This window comes from Hemiscyllium ocellatum, chromosome 2 (genome assembly GCF_020745735.1).
Source record: "Hemiscyllium ocellatum isolate sHemOce1 chromosome 2, sHemOce1.pat.X.cur, whole genome shotgun sequence".
NCBI lineage: Eukaryota > Metazoa > Chordata > Chondrichthyes > Orectolobiformes > Hemiscylliidae > Hemiscyllium > Hemiscyllium ocellatum.
Window position 1 is genome coordinate 98,942,363 of NC_083402.1, and position 22,929 is coordinate 98,965,291.

At 41.1% G+C, this 22,929-nt stretch overlaps 1 protein-coding gene across 4 annotated transcripts in view; it reads left to right on the plus strand.

The window, feature by feature from the left end:
- The window catches only part of frem1a (Fras1 related extracellular matrix 1a), a 400,521-nt gene that overhangs the window by 178,366 nt on the left and 199,226 nt on the right, over positions 1 to 22,929 (plus strand). For all 4 annotated transcript variants that reach the window (XM_060838775.1, XM_060838786.1, XM_060838793.1 and 1 more), the window contains 2 exons: positions 1,246 to 1,442; positions 11,989 to 12,079. In XM_060838775.1, the coding sequence (XP_060694758.1) occupies positions 1,246 to 1,442; positions 11,989 to 12,079 (288 nt within the window). The remainder of the gene's footprint in view (positions 1 to 1,245; positions 1,443 to 11,988; positions 12,080 to 22,929) is intronic.

The following is a 22,929-nucleotide window of genomic DNA, read 5'->3' on the forward strand; positions in this document are numbered from 1 at the left end:
GTTTATAAGTAGAGGGATTGAGAACAATACAGTTCCACTGGATCGTCATAAAGCAATGGTCAGCTGGAGTATGGCATTTACTTCTTGTCACCACTCTCTTTAGGAAGGCATTCCGGATGCTTGAGGAAGCATGATGAGACATCCAAATGTTATAGGATTGAGGAATTTCAGTGAGATGTTTACACTGAGATAACTGGAGCTATTCTCCTTGGAGTAAGAGGAGTTGCAAGGAGATTAGATCAAAGTGTACAAGATCAAAACAGGTTTAAATAAAATTGAGAAAGAAAATTGTTCCCATTCAGTGATGATGGTACCAGGATTAGAGGGCACAGATTTTAAAATTTGGATGAACGCTGCAGAGGAATAAGTAAGGAAGAACTTTACTCTGTATGTGATAATGACCTGGGACCCATTGCCTGTGGAGGTACTGGAACTGGAAATGACCAATGATTTCAAAAGCAAACTGGTGGACACCTGAGGGAAGTAAACTTGTTGGGCCCAGAGTACAGTGAGAGAATAGGATTGATGGGATTACTCTACCTCAAACCTACAAGGACTCACTGGGCTAAATGGTCTCCTTCTGTGTTGTATTCATTCTATGACAGTATCACATTGTGCTTGAGTGTGTAATTGTTTCTTTGTAACATTTCTGTTAGACGCTATGAGATCTTTCATCACAATAAAAGCATGATTGAAATACAAGTTCTTGTTGTTCAAAGAGCCTCAACTGCAGGCCAAAAATAGAGTTTAAAAAATCACACAGCACCAAGTTATAGTCCAACAGGTTTATTTGGAAGCACTAGCTTTTGGAGCGCTGCTCCTTCATCAGGTGATTGTCAACTGCTCCTTCATCAAGTTACAATCACCTGATGAAGGAGGAGTGCTCCGAAAACTGGTGCTTTCAAATAAACCTGTTGGACTATAACCTGGTGTTGTGTGATTTTTAACTTTGTACATCCCAGTCCAGCACCATCATCTCCAAATCATGGCCAAAAATAGAGAAACTGTGAGCACAATGCCAGTGATTTCCTGATGAAGTTATCAGGGAGAACAATCCTACATTTGCATTTTCAGAATGCTCCACAACAATATCAAACATGTAAACATGCCATAAAATGTTTTCCATTAAACATTTAAATTTACTGAATGCTGTTATATTTAATTAATCTGTTACCTAAGCCATTTAATTCTGTAATGCTGTAAAGTCCAGCCAGTATTTTCTCACAAAAAATAATTTAATCACAGACTGTAATTATTCACATTACACCAGTGGACGATCAGCTTCCCAAAGAAGCACCATGGGCTCTGCGCCATCTTGTTGTCAAGGAGACTGAAATAGCGCATCTGACAAAGAACCAACTTTATTTCACTGATACTGAGATACCTGATGGTGAAATTGTATATGCAATAACAGCTGGTCCATTCTTTACATCAGTGCTTGGGTAGGTTGGTGCAGACCAGACTCTATATTGCATTGTTATAATTAAGCTAAGTTATCATGATCATTCATGTTATTATTCACAACAAAATAATTTGCTCTTATTTTTATTTTGCTTTCTGGGTGAGTGCTGTAATCTTGTGATGTGTAGTTGTGAATAGTGTTCAACTATGAACAATAAATTGGAGGAGAAAGCTCCACAAACATAGCCATCCTAAATGACAGTCCTCCAAATTCTTTCTCATTTTTCTCTCTCACTCTCTTTGTCTCTCTCTCTCTCTCTCTCCATTCTGGTATGATGCCATTGCATTGGGAAGACAACGGTCACTTCATTCCTGATTTTTTCGCCCCACCTGTCACTCCCTGTCTCAACCTTTCAGCCCACTCCAGTAGACTTCAAAACATTCAGCCCAAGCAGTATCTTGTAAATATATAAAAAACAAAAGGTTAGTTAAAATTAGTGTAAGGACAATTCAAGGCCAAAAATGAAATCTTGCACAGCACACAGTTGAGGTGTCAAATGATTACTCATCTATAGGAGATGTTGCTAAAACCACCAAAAGGGTGGAGGGAATCTAAAAATTGAATGGGACAGAAATCCCTCTGTATAGTAGTCACTTGTTCCAAATGTTTTGGTGTGCTTAATGAATTATGTTTAGCTTCAGTCAAAATGTTTTGGTCCACCTTGGATCTTGGAGATGTACTAAATAATTTGGTAGCTAAATTCTTTCTGAGGTTTGTGAGCCTTTGGAACTCCTTGTCACTGACCACGGTATGGGCAGAGTCTTTTGCATTTTTAAGATTCAAATAGATGGATTCTTGGATCAGTAGAGTATTCCAGGGTTATGGAGGAAGGGTATAAAAGTGAACATGACAAACGTTGGATCAACTATGATCCTATTGAATGATGGAGCACGCTTGAGGAGATAAACAGAGCCTACTCCAGTTCCTGTTTCTTACTATTTTTTTGGTGGTATGAAAATAATTTGTCACTATAATTCAGGACAATATTAATGTACACTTTAGAGATATGTTAATCAATGACAGATTTCTGTAGGAAGGTGTCTATCAGACTTGATTGATATCTATGAAGTGGCTAAGAAAGTTACTGAGGAAAGTTGTGTAATATACGCACTTCTGAAAGATTTTGGCCAAAGTACCTCATGAAAGACTTGTGCGTGATATTGAAGCTCATTGGATTAAAGGAGCAATGGTTACATGGATGCAAAATTGGTGAAGGGTCAGAAAGTGGATAATAATAGTGCTGGTTATTTCTCTGGATTTGCATAATACCATAAGACCTAATGGAAGTAAGGTCATTCGGCCCATCAAATTCACTCCAACATTTAATCATGGCCGATGGGCATTTCAACTCCACTTACCCACACTCTCCCCGTAGCCCTTAATTACTTGCGAGATCAAGAATTTATCAATCTCTGCCTTGAAGACATTTAACGTCCCAGCCTCCACTACGCTCCATGGCAATGAATTCAACAGACCCACTATGCTCTGGCTAAATGTCTCCTTATTTCCATTTAAATTGACCCCCTCTAATTCTAAGGCTGTGCCCATAGGTCCTAATCTCCCTGCCTAACGGAAAACATTCCCAGCGTCTACCCTTTCTAAGCCATGCATTATCTTCTAATTTCTATTAGATCTCCCTCAACCTTCTAAACTCTAATGAACACAATCCCAGGATCCTCAGCCATTCATCATATGTTAGGCCTAATGTATGTAGGGTGAATTTGGAGAATTTGGACCTTCAGACATGTGGAAAAGTCAGTGAATGTCTGATTATAACCAGGAAGATATACCCTTTCTCCATATCCCTTGATTACGCTTTTAATCCAATTTAATACAAGTTTACAAACTTTTTATGGATTTTTTAATAAGAAGATGTTATTTCAGGTGACCGAAAGTTAACTGCACTGATTTAAAGTGATTGTCCTTAGAAGTAAATGGAAGATTCAGATTCTTTATGTGCAGAGGTCTGTAATGATCTGGGATGTAGTGTGTGAAAGGGAAGTGAGTCAGATTCAATTGAAAAGGGGTGCAAGGGATAGGCCAAATAATTATATATTGGTCAAACTGATCTCTGTGATGTGCAAAATACTAGAATAAATACTCGATAATAGGATTAGTGTTACTTTTGAAAAATAAAAATAATCAGAGATATCAGCATGGTTTTGTCAATGAAGTACATGTCTTCAAAATTAATTGAATTTTTTGAGATAACAAAAAAGAATGATTAGGCTAGTACAGTGTATGTTGCCTACACAGATTTCAATGAGGTATTTGACAAGTCCCAAATAGCAGACTGGACAGAAAGTTAAAGCCTATGAGATATTGGGCAATATAGAACACAGAACTATGAAAAAAAATGGCACAGGCACCCTTCAGCCACTATTTCTGTGCTGATCATGATGTCATTCTAAACTAATCGCATCTGCATGCCCACGGTGTATATCTCTCTACTCCCTGTATGAACATGTATCTGTCCAAATGCTTCATAATTATTGCTATTATCGGATCTAGAAGATTTCACATGTTGCTACAGCATTCTTTATTTTCTTCATTTGGAATTCTGTTCGATGCAGTTTACAATAAGCATTAGCTTCCCTTGCTTGTATGTCATGTCTTGATGTAACACTCTAACTAAATAACATTTTTCAAAGATGCTTTGGAACAGTAATAGTGGCTTGAGGAAAATGTTTTGAAGTGGCCTGAGGCCAGACAAGACTGTCTGTGTGTCTCGTAGGTATTGTTGAAAATGTTCCCAAGCAATCTGAACTAGTGTCTTTCACTTGTTTTAATGTCCTGGGTGCAAATGCAACTGGTTGTCCTTGGTGGCAAAATTCCTTCAGTGGAGTAAAACCTCTTTAGAACTTTATTTAGATTCTTTGGGTCAATGCTTATTCAGAGCAGGTTGTTTCACTGTTATTATGCTGCTAATCCATTCTATTGGAGTTGTCACTTACTTGATTACTCCCTTCTTTTCCAGCTATTCCATGTTGTCATTTAGGCTGGCCTTGCTACAACTTGGTTCAACAAATGCTGAATTGGTCTTACATTCTAACCTATTTCTCCTAGAAGATACTCTTAACCTTTCAACAAGTCGCTGTACACCTCTAGGCTCTGACCTGACAATGCCTTGCCTGCATCATATTGCAAATATCTATTGGCATATTGAGGGTTACCAATGTGAGCTTTAAACTTGATCCATCTGAGATGATGAGACATTGTTTGCTGCCTATAATCTGAAACTCCTGTTTCAGTGGTCTTATATAGTAATCTGTCCTCTTGGCACAAGTATAGTTCCATCATATATCCTGAACGCAAAATGAGAACAAAGTAAATTTGAGGAAAAATAAATCTTTTTCACATAGCAAGTTAGGATGAGTTAGATCAAAATTGGCTCAGTGACAAGAGGGTAATGGTGGACTGATGTTTTATGAATGGAAAGTGGTTTTCCAGTGGCATTCTACAGGGCTCAGTGTTAGTTCCCTTGTTGTTTGTAGTGTATATTCATGAAGAACAATTGAGAAATTTGCAGCCAACACAAAAATTGCCAGATCGTTGACAGTAAAGAGGATAATTGTCAACTGCAGGATGATATTAATGGTTTGAATGAGTGGGTGGGAAAACGGCAAAAGAAATTCAGTGCAGATTCATGTGGGCTGATGCACTGGAGAACGCGAACAAAGCAAAGAAATGTGCTAGATGGGTATCCTCTATGCCTTCAGCAAGCACCGTTCCCTTCGACAGACCTTAGTTTGCGCTACTCTCTCCACTGACATCCGCCTCCCTCCCCCCGCCCCCCAACCAATGAACCCCCAGGTACCTTCCCCTACAACTGGAAAAGATATAAAACCTGTCGGTACAGCACACCCCCACCTCCATCCAAGCCCCAAACAGTTCTTCCAGGAGAGACAGAGGTTCACCTGTCTCTCTTCCAACCTACCTTGCTGCATTAGGGGCTCCTGATGTGGTTTTCTCTACATCGGGGAAACTGAATATAAACTCACGGAATGGTTTACCGAGTATCGCAGCTGGGTCTGCAGGGGCCAACTGGACCTCCCAGTGTCCGCCCATTTCAAGTGCCCTATCTACTCCCTTTCTGACATGACCATCCTTGGCCTCCTCTGTTGCCAAAAAGAACCACAGCACAAATTGGAGGAACACCACCTCTGGGCAGCCTACAGCCCAGAGGACTCAACATTGAATTCTCCAATTTCAAATAACTTCCCTTCCTACTTCCCGACTCCCTTCCCAGCCCCTCCCCCTCCCTTCCACTGCTTCCTGCCATCAACTGGATTCATTCCTCCCATTGACCAACCAGGTTGTACCCTTTACCTGCCTTCACCTATCCTCACTTCACCAGCCTGCCCCTGCCTTTATCTGCAGTTCCTGCCATACCTATCCCCAGTCCTGAAGAACGGTTACACCCAACATGTCGACTTCTCCACCTCCTGATGTTGCCTGGTTTGCTGTGTTCTTCCTCCTATCTGTCTATTTTGGATTCCAGCATTTGCAGTTTTTTTTGTCTCTTAACCTAGTTTATTCAGCCAGCACTGATATGATGGGCTGATAGGCTTCTTTCTGTGGTGTAACCTTTCCACATTTTTTTGAGTTGTCTTCCAAGTTGGAAGAGAGAAAGCATTGAGACAAGCAACAAAATAGGAGTTTCTGCCATCAGATAGAGGAGTGGGCCACTAGACAAAGCATATAATCACTGTGGATATTGCTCAAATGTTCCTTGCACATCAAATTAATGGAGGAGCAATGAAAGATGTACCTTTGCTTCATGAAGGGATCTGTCCAAGGACTGTGCTAGCTGCTGCAGTTACAGCTTGAAGTTTGCTTGAGCATGTATCAAAGTCACTATAGGTATTAATTTTATGTTCCAGGCTCTTCCAAGGCCATTGCCTGATGACATTAATAATTTACCACTCTCCCTTTGATTACTCAGCAGCTCCTAGAAGTGGGATTCCTGCCTCTAGGGGTCCTTGATCTCTGAGAAGGCCCATCTCTGACCACCTAGGTACCCAACAGCTGCTTAGAACAATGACCATCTTCAAATGCGATAGTGCAAGACTCTCACAAACTCTCGCCTGTAGGCAAAACTATCATCTCCTGATTAAATTCTGTCTATTCCCTTAATTGTTCTTCACCAGCAGTATTGCCTCTTTATTGGTTACAATATTTCAGGAATCTTGCTTTTCTCTGAGTTTAAAGTGAGTCCATTCCTTCGCCAACCAGCTGGTTTGCAAGTATCCTATTGGTCTATGTCCAACAGCTTAGAAACAGCTATAAATTTTCATTGCTGCTTTTATTTTGAGCAGCTCATCATGATATCAGCATGATCAGGGAATGTAGTCAATGCTTAACTAACATAAGAGGAAAACCCATCTAATGCTTCTTCCCCACCTCTTCATTCTCCTGAAGTATCCACCGAAGAATGAGATCAAAGTCAAAAATGGAAGAGCACCATGTGTTTGGGAGCTCTTTGACCATCGGAGGTCTCCTTGAAATGGTGCAGGTTTTTTTTCACAGTTCTGACAGTTCTTTCTACCAGCATACATAGTTAGTTGGCAAGGAGCCAAATATACAGTGATAACCAACCTCTGGTGCAGTAGAGTGGGTCACATGGTGAATGCTGCTGACTGCTATATAACATATAGCAGGTAGACATCTTACCTGCTGCCAAACTGGAAATAATCTCCCAACTTGTTTTGTGTATGTTCACATTTAGAAAATGGTATTTCTTCAGGCTGCGGTAATCTCTGGATCCTGCAGAGCCACTGGCATATCCATTAACAAGGTCTGGCAGCCTGAAAATCACATTGCTGGCTCTCCTACGCCACCTCTCGGAGAAGTTAGAATGCTTTCTGCCCTAGTGTGAGTGCCAATGACCCCTCTCTGCTTGTTATAACCCAAAGGTTTTCACTGGTACGTAGATTGAGAGCCACAATGATCTTCCAGCCACTGGCAGTGCCATCCTTGACCTGCTATTTTGCAGCTGTAGGTGTAGCTGTGGGCAATTTATCATTCTGTCTCTGATTGGTCAGCAGGTCCTGAAAGGTGAGATTCCTGTCTATTTTTCCCTGAAAAGGCTGAAGTTCTGAGATCAGCTTTTGGTGAAATGGACAAGCCCCAGAATTTGTGCTTGGCTGAGGTAGAGGTATGAGTTATGTTCCCTGATGATTCAAGGTGGTACAGTCTGCTACTGAGACCCATCCTCCCCATTCTCCTTCTCCCCTTTTACACAGCCTCCCCTGAAAACTGTATGTGCTCCAAGTATCTGTTGCGTTGCAGTCCAGGAAGGTCAGCTGACATTATTTTAAAAAGGCTTTCTCCTGATAGGCCTCCAAATTACTTGACCTCCTTACAAAACTCCATCAGAATTTAAATTAAAAGAACTTCGGATTCTGGAAATCGGACACAAACTCAGAAATTCCTATAAAAGCTCAACAGTTCTGTCAGCATCTGTGGAAAGAAAGTCCAGTGACCCTTCTTCAGATTGGAGATGGATTGAGGAAATTCGAGGCAGATGGGGTTTAATGGGATGTAAGGAATGAGCTTTGTTCGAATCATTGTCATAGATTGATCAGCACTGAAACAGACCATTTGTCCAAATCAGCCATATCAACTAAATACTAAATTAACCCAGCTCCATTTACCAGCATTTGGCCCATATCCCTGTAAACCCTTCCTACTCATATACCCATCCAGAGGTCTTTTAAATTTTGGAATTGTACCAGTCTCCATTATTTCCTCTGGTAGCGCATTCCATGCACATACCAACCTCTCTGTGAAAAACTTGCCCCTTAATTTCCTTTTAAATTTTTCCTCTCTGACCTTAAACCTATGGCCTCTAGTTTTGGACTCCCCTACCCTTGGAAAAAGACCTTTGGTATTCACCCTATCTATGCCCCTCATGATTTTATAAACATCGAAAAGGTACTCCTTAATCTCTCTTGCTCCAGGGTAAAGACCTAGCCTATTCAGAGAAGGTAGTGCTGGACATTTTAAATCACATAAAGGTGGATAAATCCAAGGTAAATACCTATTCAGCCTGTCCCTATAGCTCAAACCGTCCAATCCTGGCAAATCTTTCAAATTTAACAACATTCTTCCTATAGCAGGGAAATTAGAATTGAACGCAGTATTCCAAACATTACCTAATATATGTCTTGTATAGCCACAAAGTGACATCTCAACTCCTTTATTCAAAGCACTGACTGATAAAGCTTGCATTTTTAGTACTGTGTCTACCTGTAACTCCACTTTCAAGGAACTATATATCTTCAGCCTAAGATCTCTTTGACCACTGCAGTAGTCAAGGCACTCTTAAATATTGCTAGATAAGAAGATCTAGAATTTTCATCACAGAATAATGAAATATTAGAAACCATCTGACCCTGAGGGAACCTTGGAGGTGATATTGCTGCACACATCTGGCAAGTTGAGAATATTTCATTCCACTTCTTCCATCTATTATCATTTAATCTGGGCTGAAAGAATTCAAAACATTCCTGTGGACCCTACCATTATGTCTGTTTGTTCTGACCTGATTTGCCTTGCCAAAATGCAACATCTCATATTTATCAAAAATAAACTCTTTGGCTCGTTGACCCATCAGATTGAGGTCCCACTGTACTTTAAGATCATCTTCTTCATTGTCCACTATACCACCAATTTTTGTATCATCTGTAAACTTACTAACTAGGCCTCTTCACATTGCAATGACTTATATAAATGACAAAAAGCAGTGGAGCCATCAATCCTTGTGGCACACACCAGTACAGGCCTCCAATCTGATTAACAACCTTCTACCACCACCAAAATCTGTCTCCTATCTTAAAGTCAATTTTGTATTCAAATTGCTAGCACTTCCTAGATTCCACGTGATTTAACCTTGCTGACCAGTGCACTATGCAGAACCTTGCCAATTGCCTTTGTGAGGTCCTTCACTCTGTCTTCATCAATCTTCTTTGTAACTTCTTCAAAAGACTCAAACAAGTTAGTGAGACATGATTTCCCATGCACAAAACCATTTGACTATCTCTAATCAGTCCTTGCCTTTCCAAATATATGTAAATCCTGTCTCTCAGAATTCCCTCCAATAACTTACCCACCACTGATGTCAGGCTCACCGGTCTATAGTTCCATGACTTTTCCTTGCTACTTTTCTGAAGTAATGGCACCATATTAGCCAGTCTTCTGGCACCTCAACCATGGCTATCAATGACTCAAATATCTGAACAAGGGGCCCACCAATAACTTCTCTAGCTTCCCAAATAAGTTCTGGGATATACCGAATCAGATCCCAAGGATTTATCCACCTTGATGTGATTTAAGATGTCCAGCACCACCTTCTCTGTAATATAAAGACATTTTTCAAGATATCACTATTTATTTCCCCTCATTCTCTAGCTTCCATTTCCTCCTCCTTGAACTACTGCAGTAGTCAAGGCACTCTTAAATATTGCTAGATAAGAAGATCTAGAATTTTCATCACAGAATAATGAAATATTAGAAACCATTTGACCCTGAGGGAACCTTGGAGGTGATATTGCTGCACACATCTGGCAAGTTGAGGATATTTCATTCCACTTCTTCCGTCTATTATCATTTAATCTGGGCTGAAAGAATTCAAGACACCTAATGGCATAAGGTGTCATTATATATTGATGGACAGTCACTTGGGTTTGATTTGTATGGTGATAGAAATCAGTGGGAGGTAAGTTTTGTGGGGTGTAGTTAACTGGGAGAAAATGAGGACTGCAGATGCTGGAGACCAGAGTTGGAAAATGTGGTGCTGGATAAACACAACGGGCCAGGCAGCATCCGAGGAGCAGGAGGATCGACTTTTCGGGCATAAGCCCTTCTTCAGGAATGAGGCTGGTGAGCCAGGTGGGTTGAGATAAAAGATAAGGGGGAGGGAATTTGGAGGGTCGCTGGGAATACGATAGGTGGAAAGAGGTGAGGGTGAGAGTGATAGGCCGGAGAGGGGTGGGGTCGGAGAGGTCGGGAAGAAGATTGCAGGTCAAGAGGGCAGTGCTGAATCCGTGGGGTTGGGACTGAGATAAGGTGGGGGGAGGGGAAATAAGGAAGCTGGAGAAATCTGCATTCATCCCGTGTGGTTGGAGGATTCCTAGGCGGAAGGGCGTCATGTGGTCAGGGTCTAGCGATGGAGGAGGCCAAGGACCTGCATGTGGGAGGAGGAGTTAAAGTGTTCAGCGGTTGGGTTGGTTGGTGCGGGTGTCCTAGAGGTGTTCCCTGAAATGTTCCGCAAGTAGGCGGCCTGTCTCCCCAATGTAGAGGAGACCACATCGAGTGCAGCGGATACAGTAAATGATGTGTGTGGAGGTGCAGGTGAATTTGCGACGGATATGGAAGGATCCATTGGGGCCTTGGAGGGAGGTGAGGGGGGAGGTGTGGGCGCAAGTTTTGTGCTTCTTGCGGTTGCAGCGGAAGGTGCTGGGAGTGGAGGTTGGGTTGGTGGGGGGTGTGTACCTGACGAGGGAGTCGCGGAGGGAGTGGTCTCTCCGGAATTCTGATTGGGGTGGGGAGGGAAATATATTCCTGGTGGTGGGGTCTGTTTGGGGGTGGTGGAAATGATGGAGGATGATACGATGTATCCGGAGGCTGGTGGGGTGGAAGGTGACGACCAATGGAGTTCTGTCATGGTGGCGATTGGAAGGGCGGGGTTCAAGTGCAGAGGTGCGGGAAGTGGAGGAGATGCAATGGAGAACATCGTCGACCACCATGAACTGTAGTTAACTGGTACAAGGTTCTTAAAGTATCATCTTGAACACTCTTTAAAGACAATTTCACAACAAAAGAACCCTGAAGCATTGTAGGAAATTTGAGAATTCTGAATGTTACATGCAAAATACCAAGCCCCTGATGAGTTCTGAAAGCTCTGGCACAAATGTGTTTATTATGGTTGTATCTTTGTCATTATTGAAAAGAAAATAATGGTCATAATAGAACATACAACATCAAACATTACAGTGCAGTACAGGCCCTTCAGCCCTCGATGTTGTGTCGATCTGTGGAACCAATCTGAAGCCTATCTATCTTATACTTTTCCATTTTCATCCATATGTTTATCCAATGACCATTTAAATCCCCTTAAAGTTGGCAAGTCTACTACTGTAGCAGGCAGTATGTTCCACACCGTACTATTCTCTGAGTAAAGAAACTACCTCTGACATCTGTCCTATATCAATCACCCCTCAATTTAAAGCTATAACTCCTCATTGTAGCTATCACCATCCCAGGAAAAAGGCTCTCACTGTCTACTCTACCTAATCCTCTGATTATCTTATATATCTCAATTATATGTCTCATATTAGTGATATTTGCTATTCCAATAGAAGATTGAATTACATTTCTTCTTTTAGTTTTGCATTTATAAGAAACAAAATTTTGTGGTTGTTTGTATTAAAACATGTTGTGAATCTGAAAATTGAACAATGATGTATAAGGTTTTAATATTAGGAACTTTTAAGATCTAATTGTGTCTCTCTTTCTCTGTTGAGCCTGACGGATACTGGGAAACTGTTTTTGACAGACAGCATGAAGAAATTGACGAAAAAGTCTAATGTCCCAATGCTGAGATCATTCACACAGGTATTTATAATTTCTTATTCTCTATGTCAGTAAGTTTGGAATATCATGAAATAGGAACCAGAAAAGTGGTTTAATCCATTCAGATCAGTTTTTCCTAAAGATAGTCTTGCAAAAAAGAAAGCACTGAACTATTTAAAAGACTAATTATTAGTCTTTGACAAAATATCAGTATAATTTATAATGTGTAGAAGGCCATTCAGTCTACTAAAGCCTGTGCTTGCTCATTGAAAGACTTGTCCAATTAATTACATTCCACAATTAGTTTCCCCGAAGCTTTGCAAATTACTTCTTCAAGTACATGTCTAATTCCTGACTAATATTAATAATAATTGACTCTGCTTACAGATTGTTACAGGCAGTGTATTCCAGATTATAATGATTTCTAAGGAAAATGTTTCAACTTTGTTGTATTATTTGGTGTGTTGTTCATTGTGCAATATGTTTGCTACCACCATCCTCTTACAAGTCCCACCCTCGTGTGATAGAAGTAAGTTATTTGGATGTCTCAGAAACAAAGTTTCATGCTTTCAAAAAAAATGCAGTTTATTGTTCATTGGCTGCTGCGTACAAGTCACACTAATATGACTTATATCCAAAATGTCAACTGTCCTGCTCCTTGGATGCTGTCCGAACTGCTGTGCTTTTCTAGCACCACACTTTTTCACTGTTATCTCCAGAATCTTCAGTCCTCACTTTCTCTGAGATGCTGATATTGTAAGCATTGTTACAAAGACTGAGGGAGACAAGGCAACTCTTTGAGATCCTAGGACATTCCCCACCAAATCCATATGACATCATCATTGTTTGAGGCATGCAAGACAGTCCTCAGTATTAACTTTTCAGATTTTTGCACCTTTAAGCAATACACATCGGTTGACAAAATGTGATATGAAGAAAAAACTTTTTCTACAATAATGTTTAAGATTTGGGTTGTTCTATTTTTGGGTTCTCTTGAGTACTCAAGAGTTGGTATCGACTTGGTGGGTTGAATAATCCTATTTATTCTATAACCGTTGACTCTAATTTGATGTCATTTCTTGTTTGAGAGTTATCTTTAATTGGAATTCTTTTACTTGTCCACATTTTGCAAATTCACGAAGTTTCTCTTCACTTATTCTATATAAAATTATACACGTTACAGTCAGTGTATTTTTTTAATTCTCTCCTTATAAATGAAATCTTTCATTTACTGTTCAACATCATCCTAAGCACTGTTTTGTAAATGTTTAGCATAACTTTGTTTGGACTCAATGTCTTTATTTATAAAGTGCTTGGTTTGTTTAGATCTCAAGTATTAAACGTCAAGTGATAATGTTTCTCTTTAGTACATTAATCTGCAAAGTGTGCAGGGAAGGGTGTCATAATTCAGGATGTATTAATCATTTTGAAAATTTGATACTGCAAATTATATTTATTGGGAGACCAAGTATATATGATTGGAAATATTAACTTACAACATGAATATTTGATTTCCACATTCAAATGAAAGTAAAATAAAATATTTCAACAATTTGTATCAAGCCACATCTCACTAAGTCATCACTTAGTTTGCCTTTGAATAGATTTAACAAATACATATGTGAAAGAGACAGCTGTTATTCCACATCAGAAAATGATGATGCTATGCTGTCTATTTGTAGTTACATCATAAAGATAGTTGTGGAGTAGTTGGTCACCTTTTAGAAAGTCACATGGTAAGACCACTTCTGCGAGTGACAAGCACCTCTGAACCCAAGAAGATACTTACATCTTTAACATGTTGCTGCTGCTGCTTGTAGCCCCTCCTGCCAGGAGATTTGCTTACACGGTTTTCCACACTTGTCTATCTTGTGCCATCCTCATATTCAGTGTAGCCTGTCTATTGTTCTGTGACATCCATTTTCAACTATGCCAAGTTCAACCATTCTTTTTTGCTGCCTCCATTTTGCCCTACAGGAGAGACCTCTGTAGCTTTTCTGCCCTGATCAAACAACTTAAGAATTGCCATTTTGTTATCGAAATGCTTTTTGCTCTTGCTATTTCAAACACATCCTTGTTTATTTTTTGGTCCATATATGGAATTTAAGAACATTTGTTAGTATCTACATCTCAAAGGCCTCAATTTTCATTCCCAGATCTTTAACTATTTTCTAGGTTTCTGTGGCATTCAAAAATGCGGGGAGAATGTTGCATTGTTTGAGTTGCCCCTTTTCATGATCTTGAGTTTTCTTATTAACAAAGAACAGTACAGCTCAGAAACACATCTCTCAACCCCCAACACCTTTTTAAAATAAAGACCTTTTCCTGTTTACAGTGCATGCCCCTCTATTCCCTGACTCTTAAATGTTGTTATTGGAACTGCTTATACCAGCTCCTCTGGCAGCACATTCCAGGCACTTACCACCTTCTATGTTAAAAAGGAATTGCCTTAAACTTCCCCCTTTTACCTTAAACCTATGTCCCTTAGCAACTGACATTTCTTCCCTGAGAAAAAGACTCCAACTATCTATCCAATCCATGCTTCTCATAATTTTGTCAACCACTAATGGGTTGCCCTTTGACATTCAAGTGAAAACAAATTGAATTTTTCCAGGTTCTCCTTCTAGTTAATACCTTCTAAGCCAGGTAACATCCTAGTAAACCTTTTCTGTACCATCTCCAAAGCCTCCATCTCCTTTTGGTCCTGTGGCAACCAGAACTGTTGCAAAATTCCAAATGTAGTCATGTTAAAGTTCTAGATAGCTACAACATGACTTGATAATTTTTATACTCTTTTATGTTCTGACAGATGAAGGCAAGCATACCATATGCCTTCTTAACAACATTATCCACTTGCGTTGCCACTTTCAAGGAACTACATAGAACATTACAGTGCCGTATAGGCCCTTCCACCCTCAATGTTGCGCCAACCTCTGAAACCAATCTGAAGCCCATGTAAACTACACTATTCCATTCTCGTACATGTGCTTATCCAATGACTATTTAAATGCCTTTGAAGTTGGCTAGTCTACTACTGTTGCAGGCATTGCGTTCCACACCCCTACTATTATCTGAGTCAAGAAACTACCTCTAACATCTGTCCTATATCTATCACCCCTCAATTTAAAGCTATTCCCCCTTGTGCTAGCCATTGCTATCCTAGGAAAAAGGCTCTCACTGTCCATCCAATCTAACCCTCTGATTATCTTTTATGTCTCAATTAAGTAACCTCTCAACCTTCTCTCTAACAAAAACAGCCTCAAGTCCCTCAGCCTTTCCTCATAAGACCTTCCTTCCATACCCGGCCACATTGCAGTAAATCTTCTCTGAACCCTTTCCAAAGCTTCCACATCCTTCCGGAAATGCGGTGACCAGAACTGCACACAATACTTCAAGTGCGGCCGCACCAGTATTTTGTACAGTTGTAGCATAACCTCATGATTCTGAAACTCAGTCTCTTTGCCAATAAAAGCTAACACACCATATGCCTCCTTAACAACCCTAGCAACCTGGGTGGTAACTTTCAAGGACCAACTTTCATGTACATGGACACCGAGATCTCTCTGCTAATCTACACTATCAAGAATCTTACCATTAGCCCAGTACTCTGTTATTCTTGTTACTCCTTGCAAAGTGAATCCCTCACACTTTTCTGCATTAAACTCCATTTGCCAGTTCTCAGCCCAGCTTGTGCAGTTTATCTATGTCACTTTGTGCCCTACGACATCCTTCTTCATTATCCACAACTCCACTGACCTTAGTGTCGTCCACAAATGTACTAACGCCTTCTTCTATGCCCTCATCCGGCACATTTATAAAATAACAAACAACAGTGGACTGAAAACAGATCCTTGCCGTACACCACCAGTAACTGAACTTCAGGATGAATATTTCCCATCAACCAACATCCTCTGTCTACTTTCAGCTAGCCAATTTCTGATCCAACTAAAGACTTGCTTGCCTAAATCCCTCGATGTCAATGTTTCTAATGGTTCTGATGCATACATTCTCCCCCCCGCCCCCCCCACCCCCCCACACTAGACCTTCCAAAATGCAGAGTCTACATCAGAGTGGTGAAGGGCTTTTACCTGAAACCTGTTCTTTGGATGCCTCCTGACCTGCTGTGCTTTTCCAGCACCACTCTAATCTAGACTCTGGTTTCCAGCATCTGCAGTCCTCAGTTTTGACTTCCAAAATGCATCACTTCACATTTATGTGGATTAAACTCCATCTGTCATTTCTCTGCACAAATTTCTAGCCTATCTATACCTTCACTATGTATAGCTCTCCCAACTCTTGTTGTCCGTGAACTTAATAATGTTACGACTAACATTCTCCTCCAAATAATTTCTTTGCATTATAGACAACAGGGTGCTGATTTCTGTGGAACACCACTGGTTGCAGATCTCCAGTCAGAAAAAAAAACATTTCACTGCTCCTCTGACTTCTAAGACCAAGCCAGTTCTGCATCCGTCTTACCATCTCATTGTGGATCCCATACGACTTTACTTTGAGTATCAGCCTTCCATAAGGGACTTCTGAAAGGCCTTGCTAAAGTCTATGCAGACAACATCCACCATTCTTCCTTCTTCAATCACCTTTGTCATTCCTCAAAAACTCAATCAAGGTTGTGAGAGACATGACCTTCCCTGCACAAAACCATGTTGCCTGTCACTAATAAATCCATATTAACATATACTATCCATATTAAAACCTCCTAAACCATTACAAAATTCCTTCTGACTACCTCTATCCTTCTAACTTCTGTATTATGTCTGCATCCTTTTCATTTAATTTGTCCAAAGAAAACAACCATATCTACCTGGTCCACTGTGACACCATCCACTTCAATCCTCACTCTCATTTCTCCTAATGTCTTATTTTTAATGACTATAGTTTATGAAGTTTCATTGTTCAGATTTAATCCAGATTATAATTGTTTAGATTGTATTTGATCTATGATATTCTGAATCATCTCTCTTGATTCTGCCAGTAGCATTGTGTCATCAATATATCACAAGATTATGTTCACATATCCAACTTTTACTCCTGAAAGTACATCCGACTCCCTGTAGACATATTGAATAATTCTGACAGTACAGACTTGTTATACTCTTATCTTTACTTGATTGTTTCTTTTCAAGCCTGATTCTCATTATTTTGTCCGGGCCTAGGCTCTGAATCAATCCTACAACTTTACTGCCAATGTCCTTTTCAGCAACATGTCCATTAACTTTTGATGGTGAGGCTTATTGAATGGTTTTCATTATCTGTGAAACTGGTGAGATTGTTCTGATTTGTTTCCAGATTATTTTTTAACAATTATTCTTAGGTTAAATATTTCCTCTCATTCTTACATCAGATGTAAATCCAGACTGGGTTTATCTATTTCAACTTCGTGTGCTTAAGTTATGGTTTTCAAGATCACTCCACTCCAACACAAGCACAGCATTTCCCCCACTCAACTACTACCATAAGCCAGGGGATCAACCCTGGTTCAATGGAGAGTGCAGGAGGGCATTCTCGGAATAGTTTCAGGCATACCTTAAGATGAAGTGTCAACCTCATGAAGCCACCAAAGTGACTATCTGCATGCCAAATAGCATTAGCAGCAAGTGATAGACAAGGTTAAGGGATCCCACAGCCAAAGGGTCAAATCTAAGCTCTGCAGTCCTGCCACATCCAGTTGTGAATGGTAGTGGACAATTAAACAACTCACTGGAGGAGGATGCTCTACAAATATCCCCATCCTCAATGATGGAAGAGCCTAGCACATCAGTGCAAAAGACAAGGCTGAAGCTTTTACAGCAATCTTCAGCCAAAAGTGCAGAGTGGATGATCCATCTCGGCCTCCTCCAGTGGTCCTGAACATTCCAGATATCAGTCTTCAGCCAATTCGATTCACTCCACATGATATCAAGAAATGGTTGGAGGCACTAGATACTGCAAAGGCTACAACATTCTAGTAATACCCCTGAAGACCTGTGCTCCAGAACTTGCTGTTCCCCTCAGCAAGCTGTTTCAGTTACAACACTGGCATCTATGTGACAATGTGGAAAATTACCTAAGTATGTCCTGTACATAAAAAGCAGGACGATTATCGCCTCATCAGTCCACTCTTAATCATCAGTAAAGTGATGGAAGGTGTTACCAACAGTACTATCAAGCAGCACTTGTTCAGCAATAATCTGCTCAGTGATGCCCAGTTTGAGTTCTGCCAAGACCACTCAGCTCCTGACCTCATTACATCCTGAATTCAAATGTGGACAAAAGAGCTGAATTTCAGAGGTGAAGTGAGAGTGACTGTCTTTGATATCAAGACTGCATTCAACTGAATGTGGCATCAAGAAGCTTTAGCAAAACTGGAATCAATGGATATCGGGGAGAACGGTCTGGTGGTTAGAGTTGTATCTGACACACAGGAAGATGGTCGTGGTTGTTGGATGTCAGTTATCTCTGCTCTGGGACATCTCTGCAGGAGTTCCTCAGGGTAGTGTCTTCGACCCAATTATCTTCAGCCGCTTCATCAATGACCTTCCCTCCATCATGAGGTCAGAAGTGGGGGATGTTCGCCTTGATTGCACAATATGATTTGTGACTTCTCAGACACTGAAGCAGTCCATGTCCAATTACAACAATATCTGGACAATATCCAGGCTTGGTTAGAGACAAAGTAGACTTTGTCTCCAACCAAAGTACAGACTGATTCACAAAGTTGTGTACTTTGGAATCCAAAGTAGACAAACAGGAAGCTGGAAAAACGCAGCAAGCCAGGAGATGGAGAAGTTGATGTTTGGGTCAAGATCCTTCATCAGTGTTGGCAAGGGTGAATGGAACTCAGAAATAAATAGAGGGAGGGGATGGGGCTGAGGGCAAGATAGATGTGATAATGAAAGGTGTGATAGCGACATGTTGACGCATGTAGGTTATAGTGATTGTTCAGTGGGAAGGGTTGAGCAGATAGGTGGGAAGGAAGATAGACAGGTATAGTCAGGTCAAAGAGGTGAGGAGAAGAGTAAGGGCTCGACATGGGTTGAAGTTGTGACTGGGGAGATAGTGAAGCTCGTGAGGACTGTGTTAAAACCTGGTTGGTCGATGGGAGGGATGGAAGGAAGGGTCGAGAAATGGGAATGGAAGCGAGGAGACCAAGCTGAAATGTGAGCTGAGGGATGGGTGGCAAGGTTATATGAAATTAGGAAACTCTATGTAAAGTCCTTTGGGCTGTCAGTTGCCCAGGTGGAAGATGAGATATTATTCCTCCAATATGCGATCTGATTCACTGCAGCAAGGGAGGAGAATGAGGATGGACATAACGGAGGGGCGTGGAGGGAATTGAAATGGGCAGTGTTATGACCCAGAGGTCGAAGCTCTTAAAACTAAAACACCCAGAGAAGCTCGCCTCACCTAGTAATCTGTGAAAAATATGACTAAGTGAAAGAAAACCCCTGATTCCCCAAAGAAGAACAAAATAACAATTTATTTTCCTAAACTCTAACAATGAACACTAAACAAAAATCTAAAGATGTCCAGACTTAGTGAATTGGCCATGCTAAGTTACCCATAAGAGTTCAGGGATGTATAGGTTAGCTGCGTTGGTTTGGGGTAAATATAAGGTAGGGGAATGGGTTTGGGTGGGTTACTCTTCAGAAGGGCTGTGTGAACTTGTTGGGCAAAAGGGCCTGCTTCCACATTGTAGAGATTCTATGATCTTTTATGATCTAAAAACTATTAACAAACCTGAACCCCTTTTTCTTAACTAATCACTATCTGACCACAACTCTGTAGAAATGCTGCTTCAAAACACAATTTCTAAATATTAAATTAACTTAATCTCTCAAAGTCCTTACAATCTCTTGTGCCATCTTCCTTTTGGTCTTCCAAACCTGCTGTTTCCTTCCATCCTTCCAATTCTGATGTCTTCTCCCTGGGTCGTCTTCTAAGTTTTTTTTAACTGAGTATATTTTTGTATAAGTTTCCCTGGTACTTTTAATTGAGAATACTTTGAGATTTCTTTCAGAGCAGGTCAAAGCCAGTGGATCCCTTTCTGTGGCAGTTTCTCTTCACCGATTTCCAAAAACACTTGTTTTTAATAACCCTGATTTCACCTGAAATTCTTGTAGTTGGATTGGTTTCAGGCTGTCAACATCATCAGATTTAAAATTCAATTAGCTTTGAAGGGCTACGTGTTTGGTTTAAAACAATTGGTCAGATTTGAAATGTTGTCAAAACAGTAACCAAAGCTTAGGTATCCACTTAATAGTCATAGAGTCATAGAGAATTATAGAATGGAAACACATTTTTAGTCCACCTCATCCATGTCGACCAGATCTAATCTAGGTCTAAATTAATCTAGTCCCATTTTACAGCAGCTGGCTCATATCCCTCCAAAACCTTCCTATTCATATATACAGCGAGATGCCTTTTAAATGTTGCAATTACACCAGCCTCCACCACTTCCTCTGACAGCTCATTCCATATAAGTACCACCCTCTGCATGAAAAAGTTGCCCCTTAGGTCTTTTTTATATCTTCCCCCTCTCACCCTAAGCCTACGCCCTCTTGTTCTGGACTCCCCCATCCCAGGGAAAAGACCTTGTCTATTTATCCTATCCAAGCCTTTCATGATTTCATAGACCTCTATAATGTCACCTGTTAGTGTCCAACATTGCAGGGAAAACAGCCCTAGCCTATTCAACCTCTCCCTATAGCTCAAATCCTCCAACCCTGGCAACATCCTTGCAAATCTTTTCTGAACCTTTCTAGTTTCACAATACCCTTCCAATAGCAAGGAAACCAGAATTGCACACAATATTCCAAACCAATGTCCTGTACTACCACAACATGACCTCCCAACTCCAATAAAGGAAAGCATATCGAACACCTTCTTTAATTATTACATGTGTCTACTTTGGAATAGCCTATATCCCAGATACTCTACATACTGTTAGCATTTGTTGTACCTTGAACTGGGAATAGCACTTTCTGTCTTAAAGGGAACAATGCGTTCTTTTCAACTCACTATTATTTCACTTGGATTCGGAACAGCTGTGATGGGGTGGGGGAATGGTGGTGTGGGGGTCAGGCTAGTCGTTTAGGGCCAACCAACAATATTCAGTGAAACTGTCACCTAGTGTATGTTTGGTCTCACCAATGTAGAGAGGACCACATCGGGACCACTGGATACAGTCCATTAGATTGGAGGAGATACAGGTGAACCTGTGTCTCACCTGGAAGGATTGTTTGGGGCCCTGGATGGAGGTAAGGGAGGTGGTGTTCGGGAAGGTGTTGCACCTTTTTCGGTTACAGGGAAAGGTCCTGGGGGTTGGAATGGTTGGTGGGGAATATGGCGCAAACCAGGAAGCGGTGAAGGGAAAGTTCCTTGCAGACAACAGAGAGGGATGGGGAGGAGAAGGTATTCCGAGTGGTCGGGTCTGGTTGGAGTTGGCGGAAATATTTGGGGATGATATGTTGGATGTGGAGGCTGGTCTGGTGAAAAGTAAGGACAAGGCAAACACTATCTTTATTATGTTGGGATGGTGGGGATTTAGAGCAGTGGAGCAGGGAATGGAGGAGATGCGGTGGGGGTAAAGAATGTTATTGGAAATAGGAGGACATCTTGGATGTGTGAGAGTGGAACATCTCCTCATCAGAGCAAATGCGATGGAAACTGAGGAATTAAGAAAATGAGATAGAGTTTTTGTAGGATAGAGGGTGGGAGGATGTGTAGACCAAGTAAAAATGGGGGACATGGGTTTACAGTAAATATCAGATTTTAAACTTGCTGGAGATGAAAACAGATCTGTCAAGAAAGGAGGGGAGGTGTACAGATGAATTTGAGGGCAAGGTGAAAGTTGTGGGCGAAGTCAATGAAGTTTAGCCTGGGTGCAGGATGTAGCACTGATGCAGTCATCCATGTAACAATGAAAGAGTTGGGGAACAGTAGCAGTGTACGCCCTGTTGAACACGACCAAGAAAGAGGCCCAGCAAGTGCCCATGGCCACCCCCTAGATTTGGAGAAAGTGAGAGGAATCAATGGAAAGACTATTGAGGGTATGGACTAATTTGGTGAGATGAAGGAAGGTATTCCTGGTGAGGGACTGGATGGGTTTGATGGAGAGGAAAAAGCTCAGAGTCTGCAGGCTGTCATTGTGGGCTATGGACATGTATAAGGACTGCACATACATTGTGAAGATGAAGTACTGGGGTCCAGGGAACTCGAAGGTTCTGAGGAGGTCAAGAGTGTGGTTTGTGTTCCCCAGTGCCTCGACCAAGGGTGAGAGAATAGAGCCGAGGTACGATGAAATGAGTTTAATGGGGGCAGACTTGGACTGACAAGTGGCAACTAGCATTCATACTACGCAAATGCCAGGCTATGACCATCACTAATAAGAGAAAATCTAACCACCCCACTTTGCCATTTAATGGTGTTACCTTCACTGAATCTCCCACTATCAACATCCTGAGAGATTTCATTGATCAGAAACTTAACTGGGCTCGCCACATAAACATAATGGCTACAAGAACAGGTCAGATGCTGGGAATACTGCGGGGAATAACTCATCTCATGACTCCCCAAAGTCTGTCTACCATCGATAAAGCCCAAATCAGGGGTGTGATGGACTACACCCCACTTGCCTGAATGAGAGCACCCCTAATGATACTCAAGAAGCTTGTCACCATCTAGAACGAAGCAGTCCACTTGATTGGCACTGTGTTCACTCCCTCTACCACCAATGCTCAGTGGCAGCAGGATACTAGCTACAAGATGAACTGCAGAAATTCACCAAAGATCCTCACACAGCACCTTCCAAATCAATGATTACTTCCATTCAGACAGATAAAGGCAGCAGATATATGGGAACACCAGAACCTTCAAGCTCCCCTCCAAGCTAC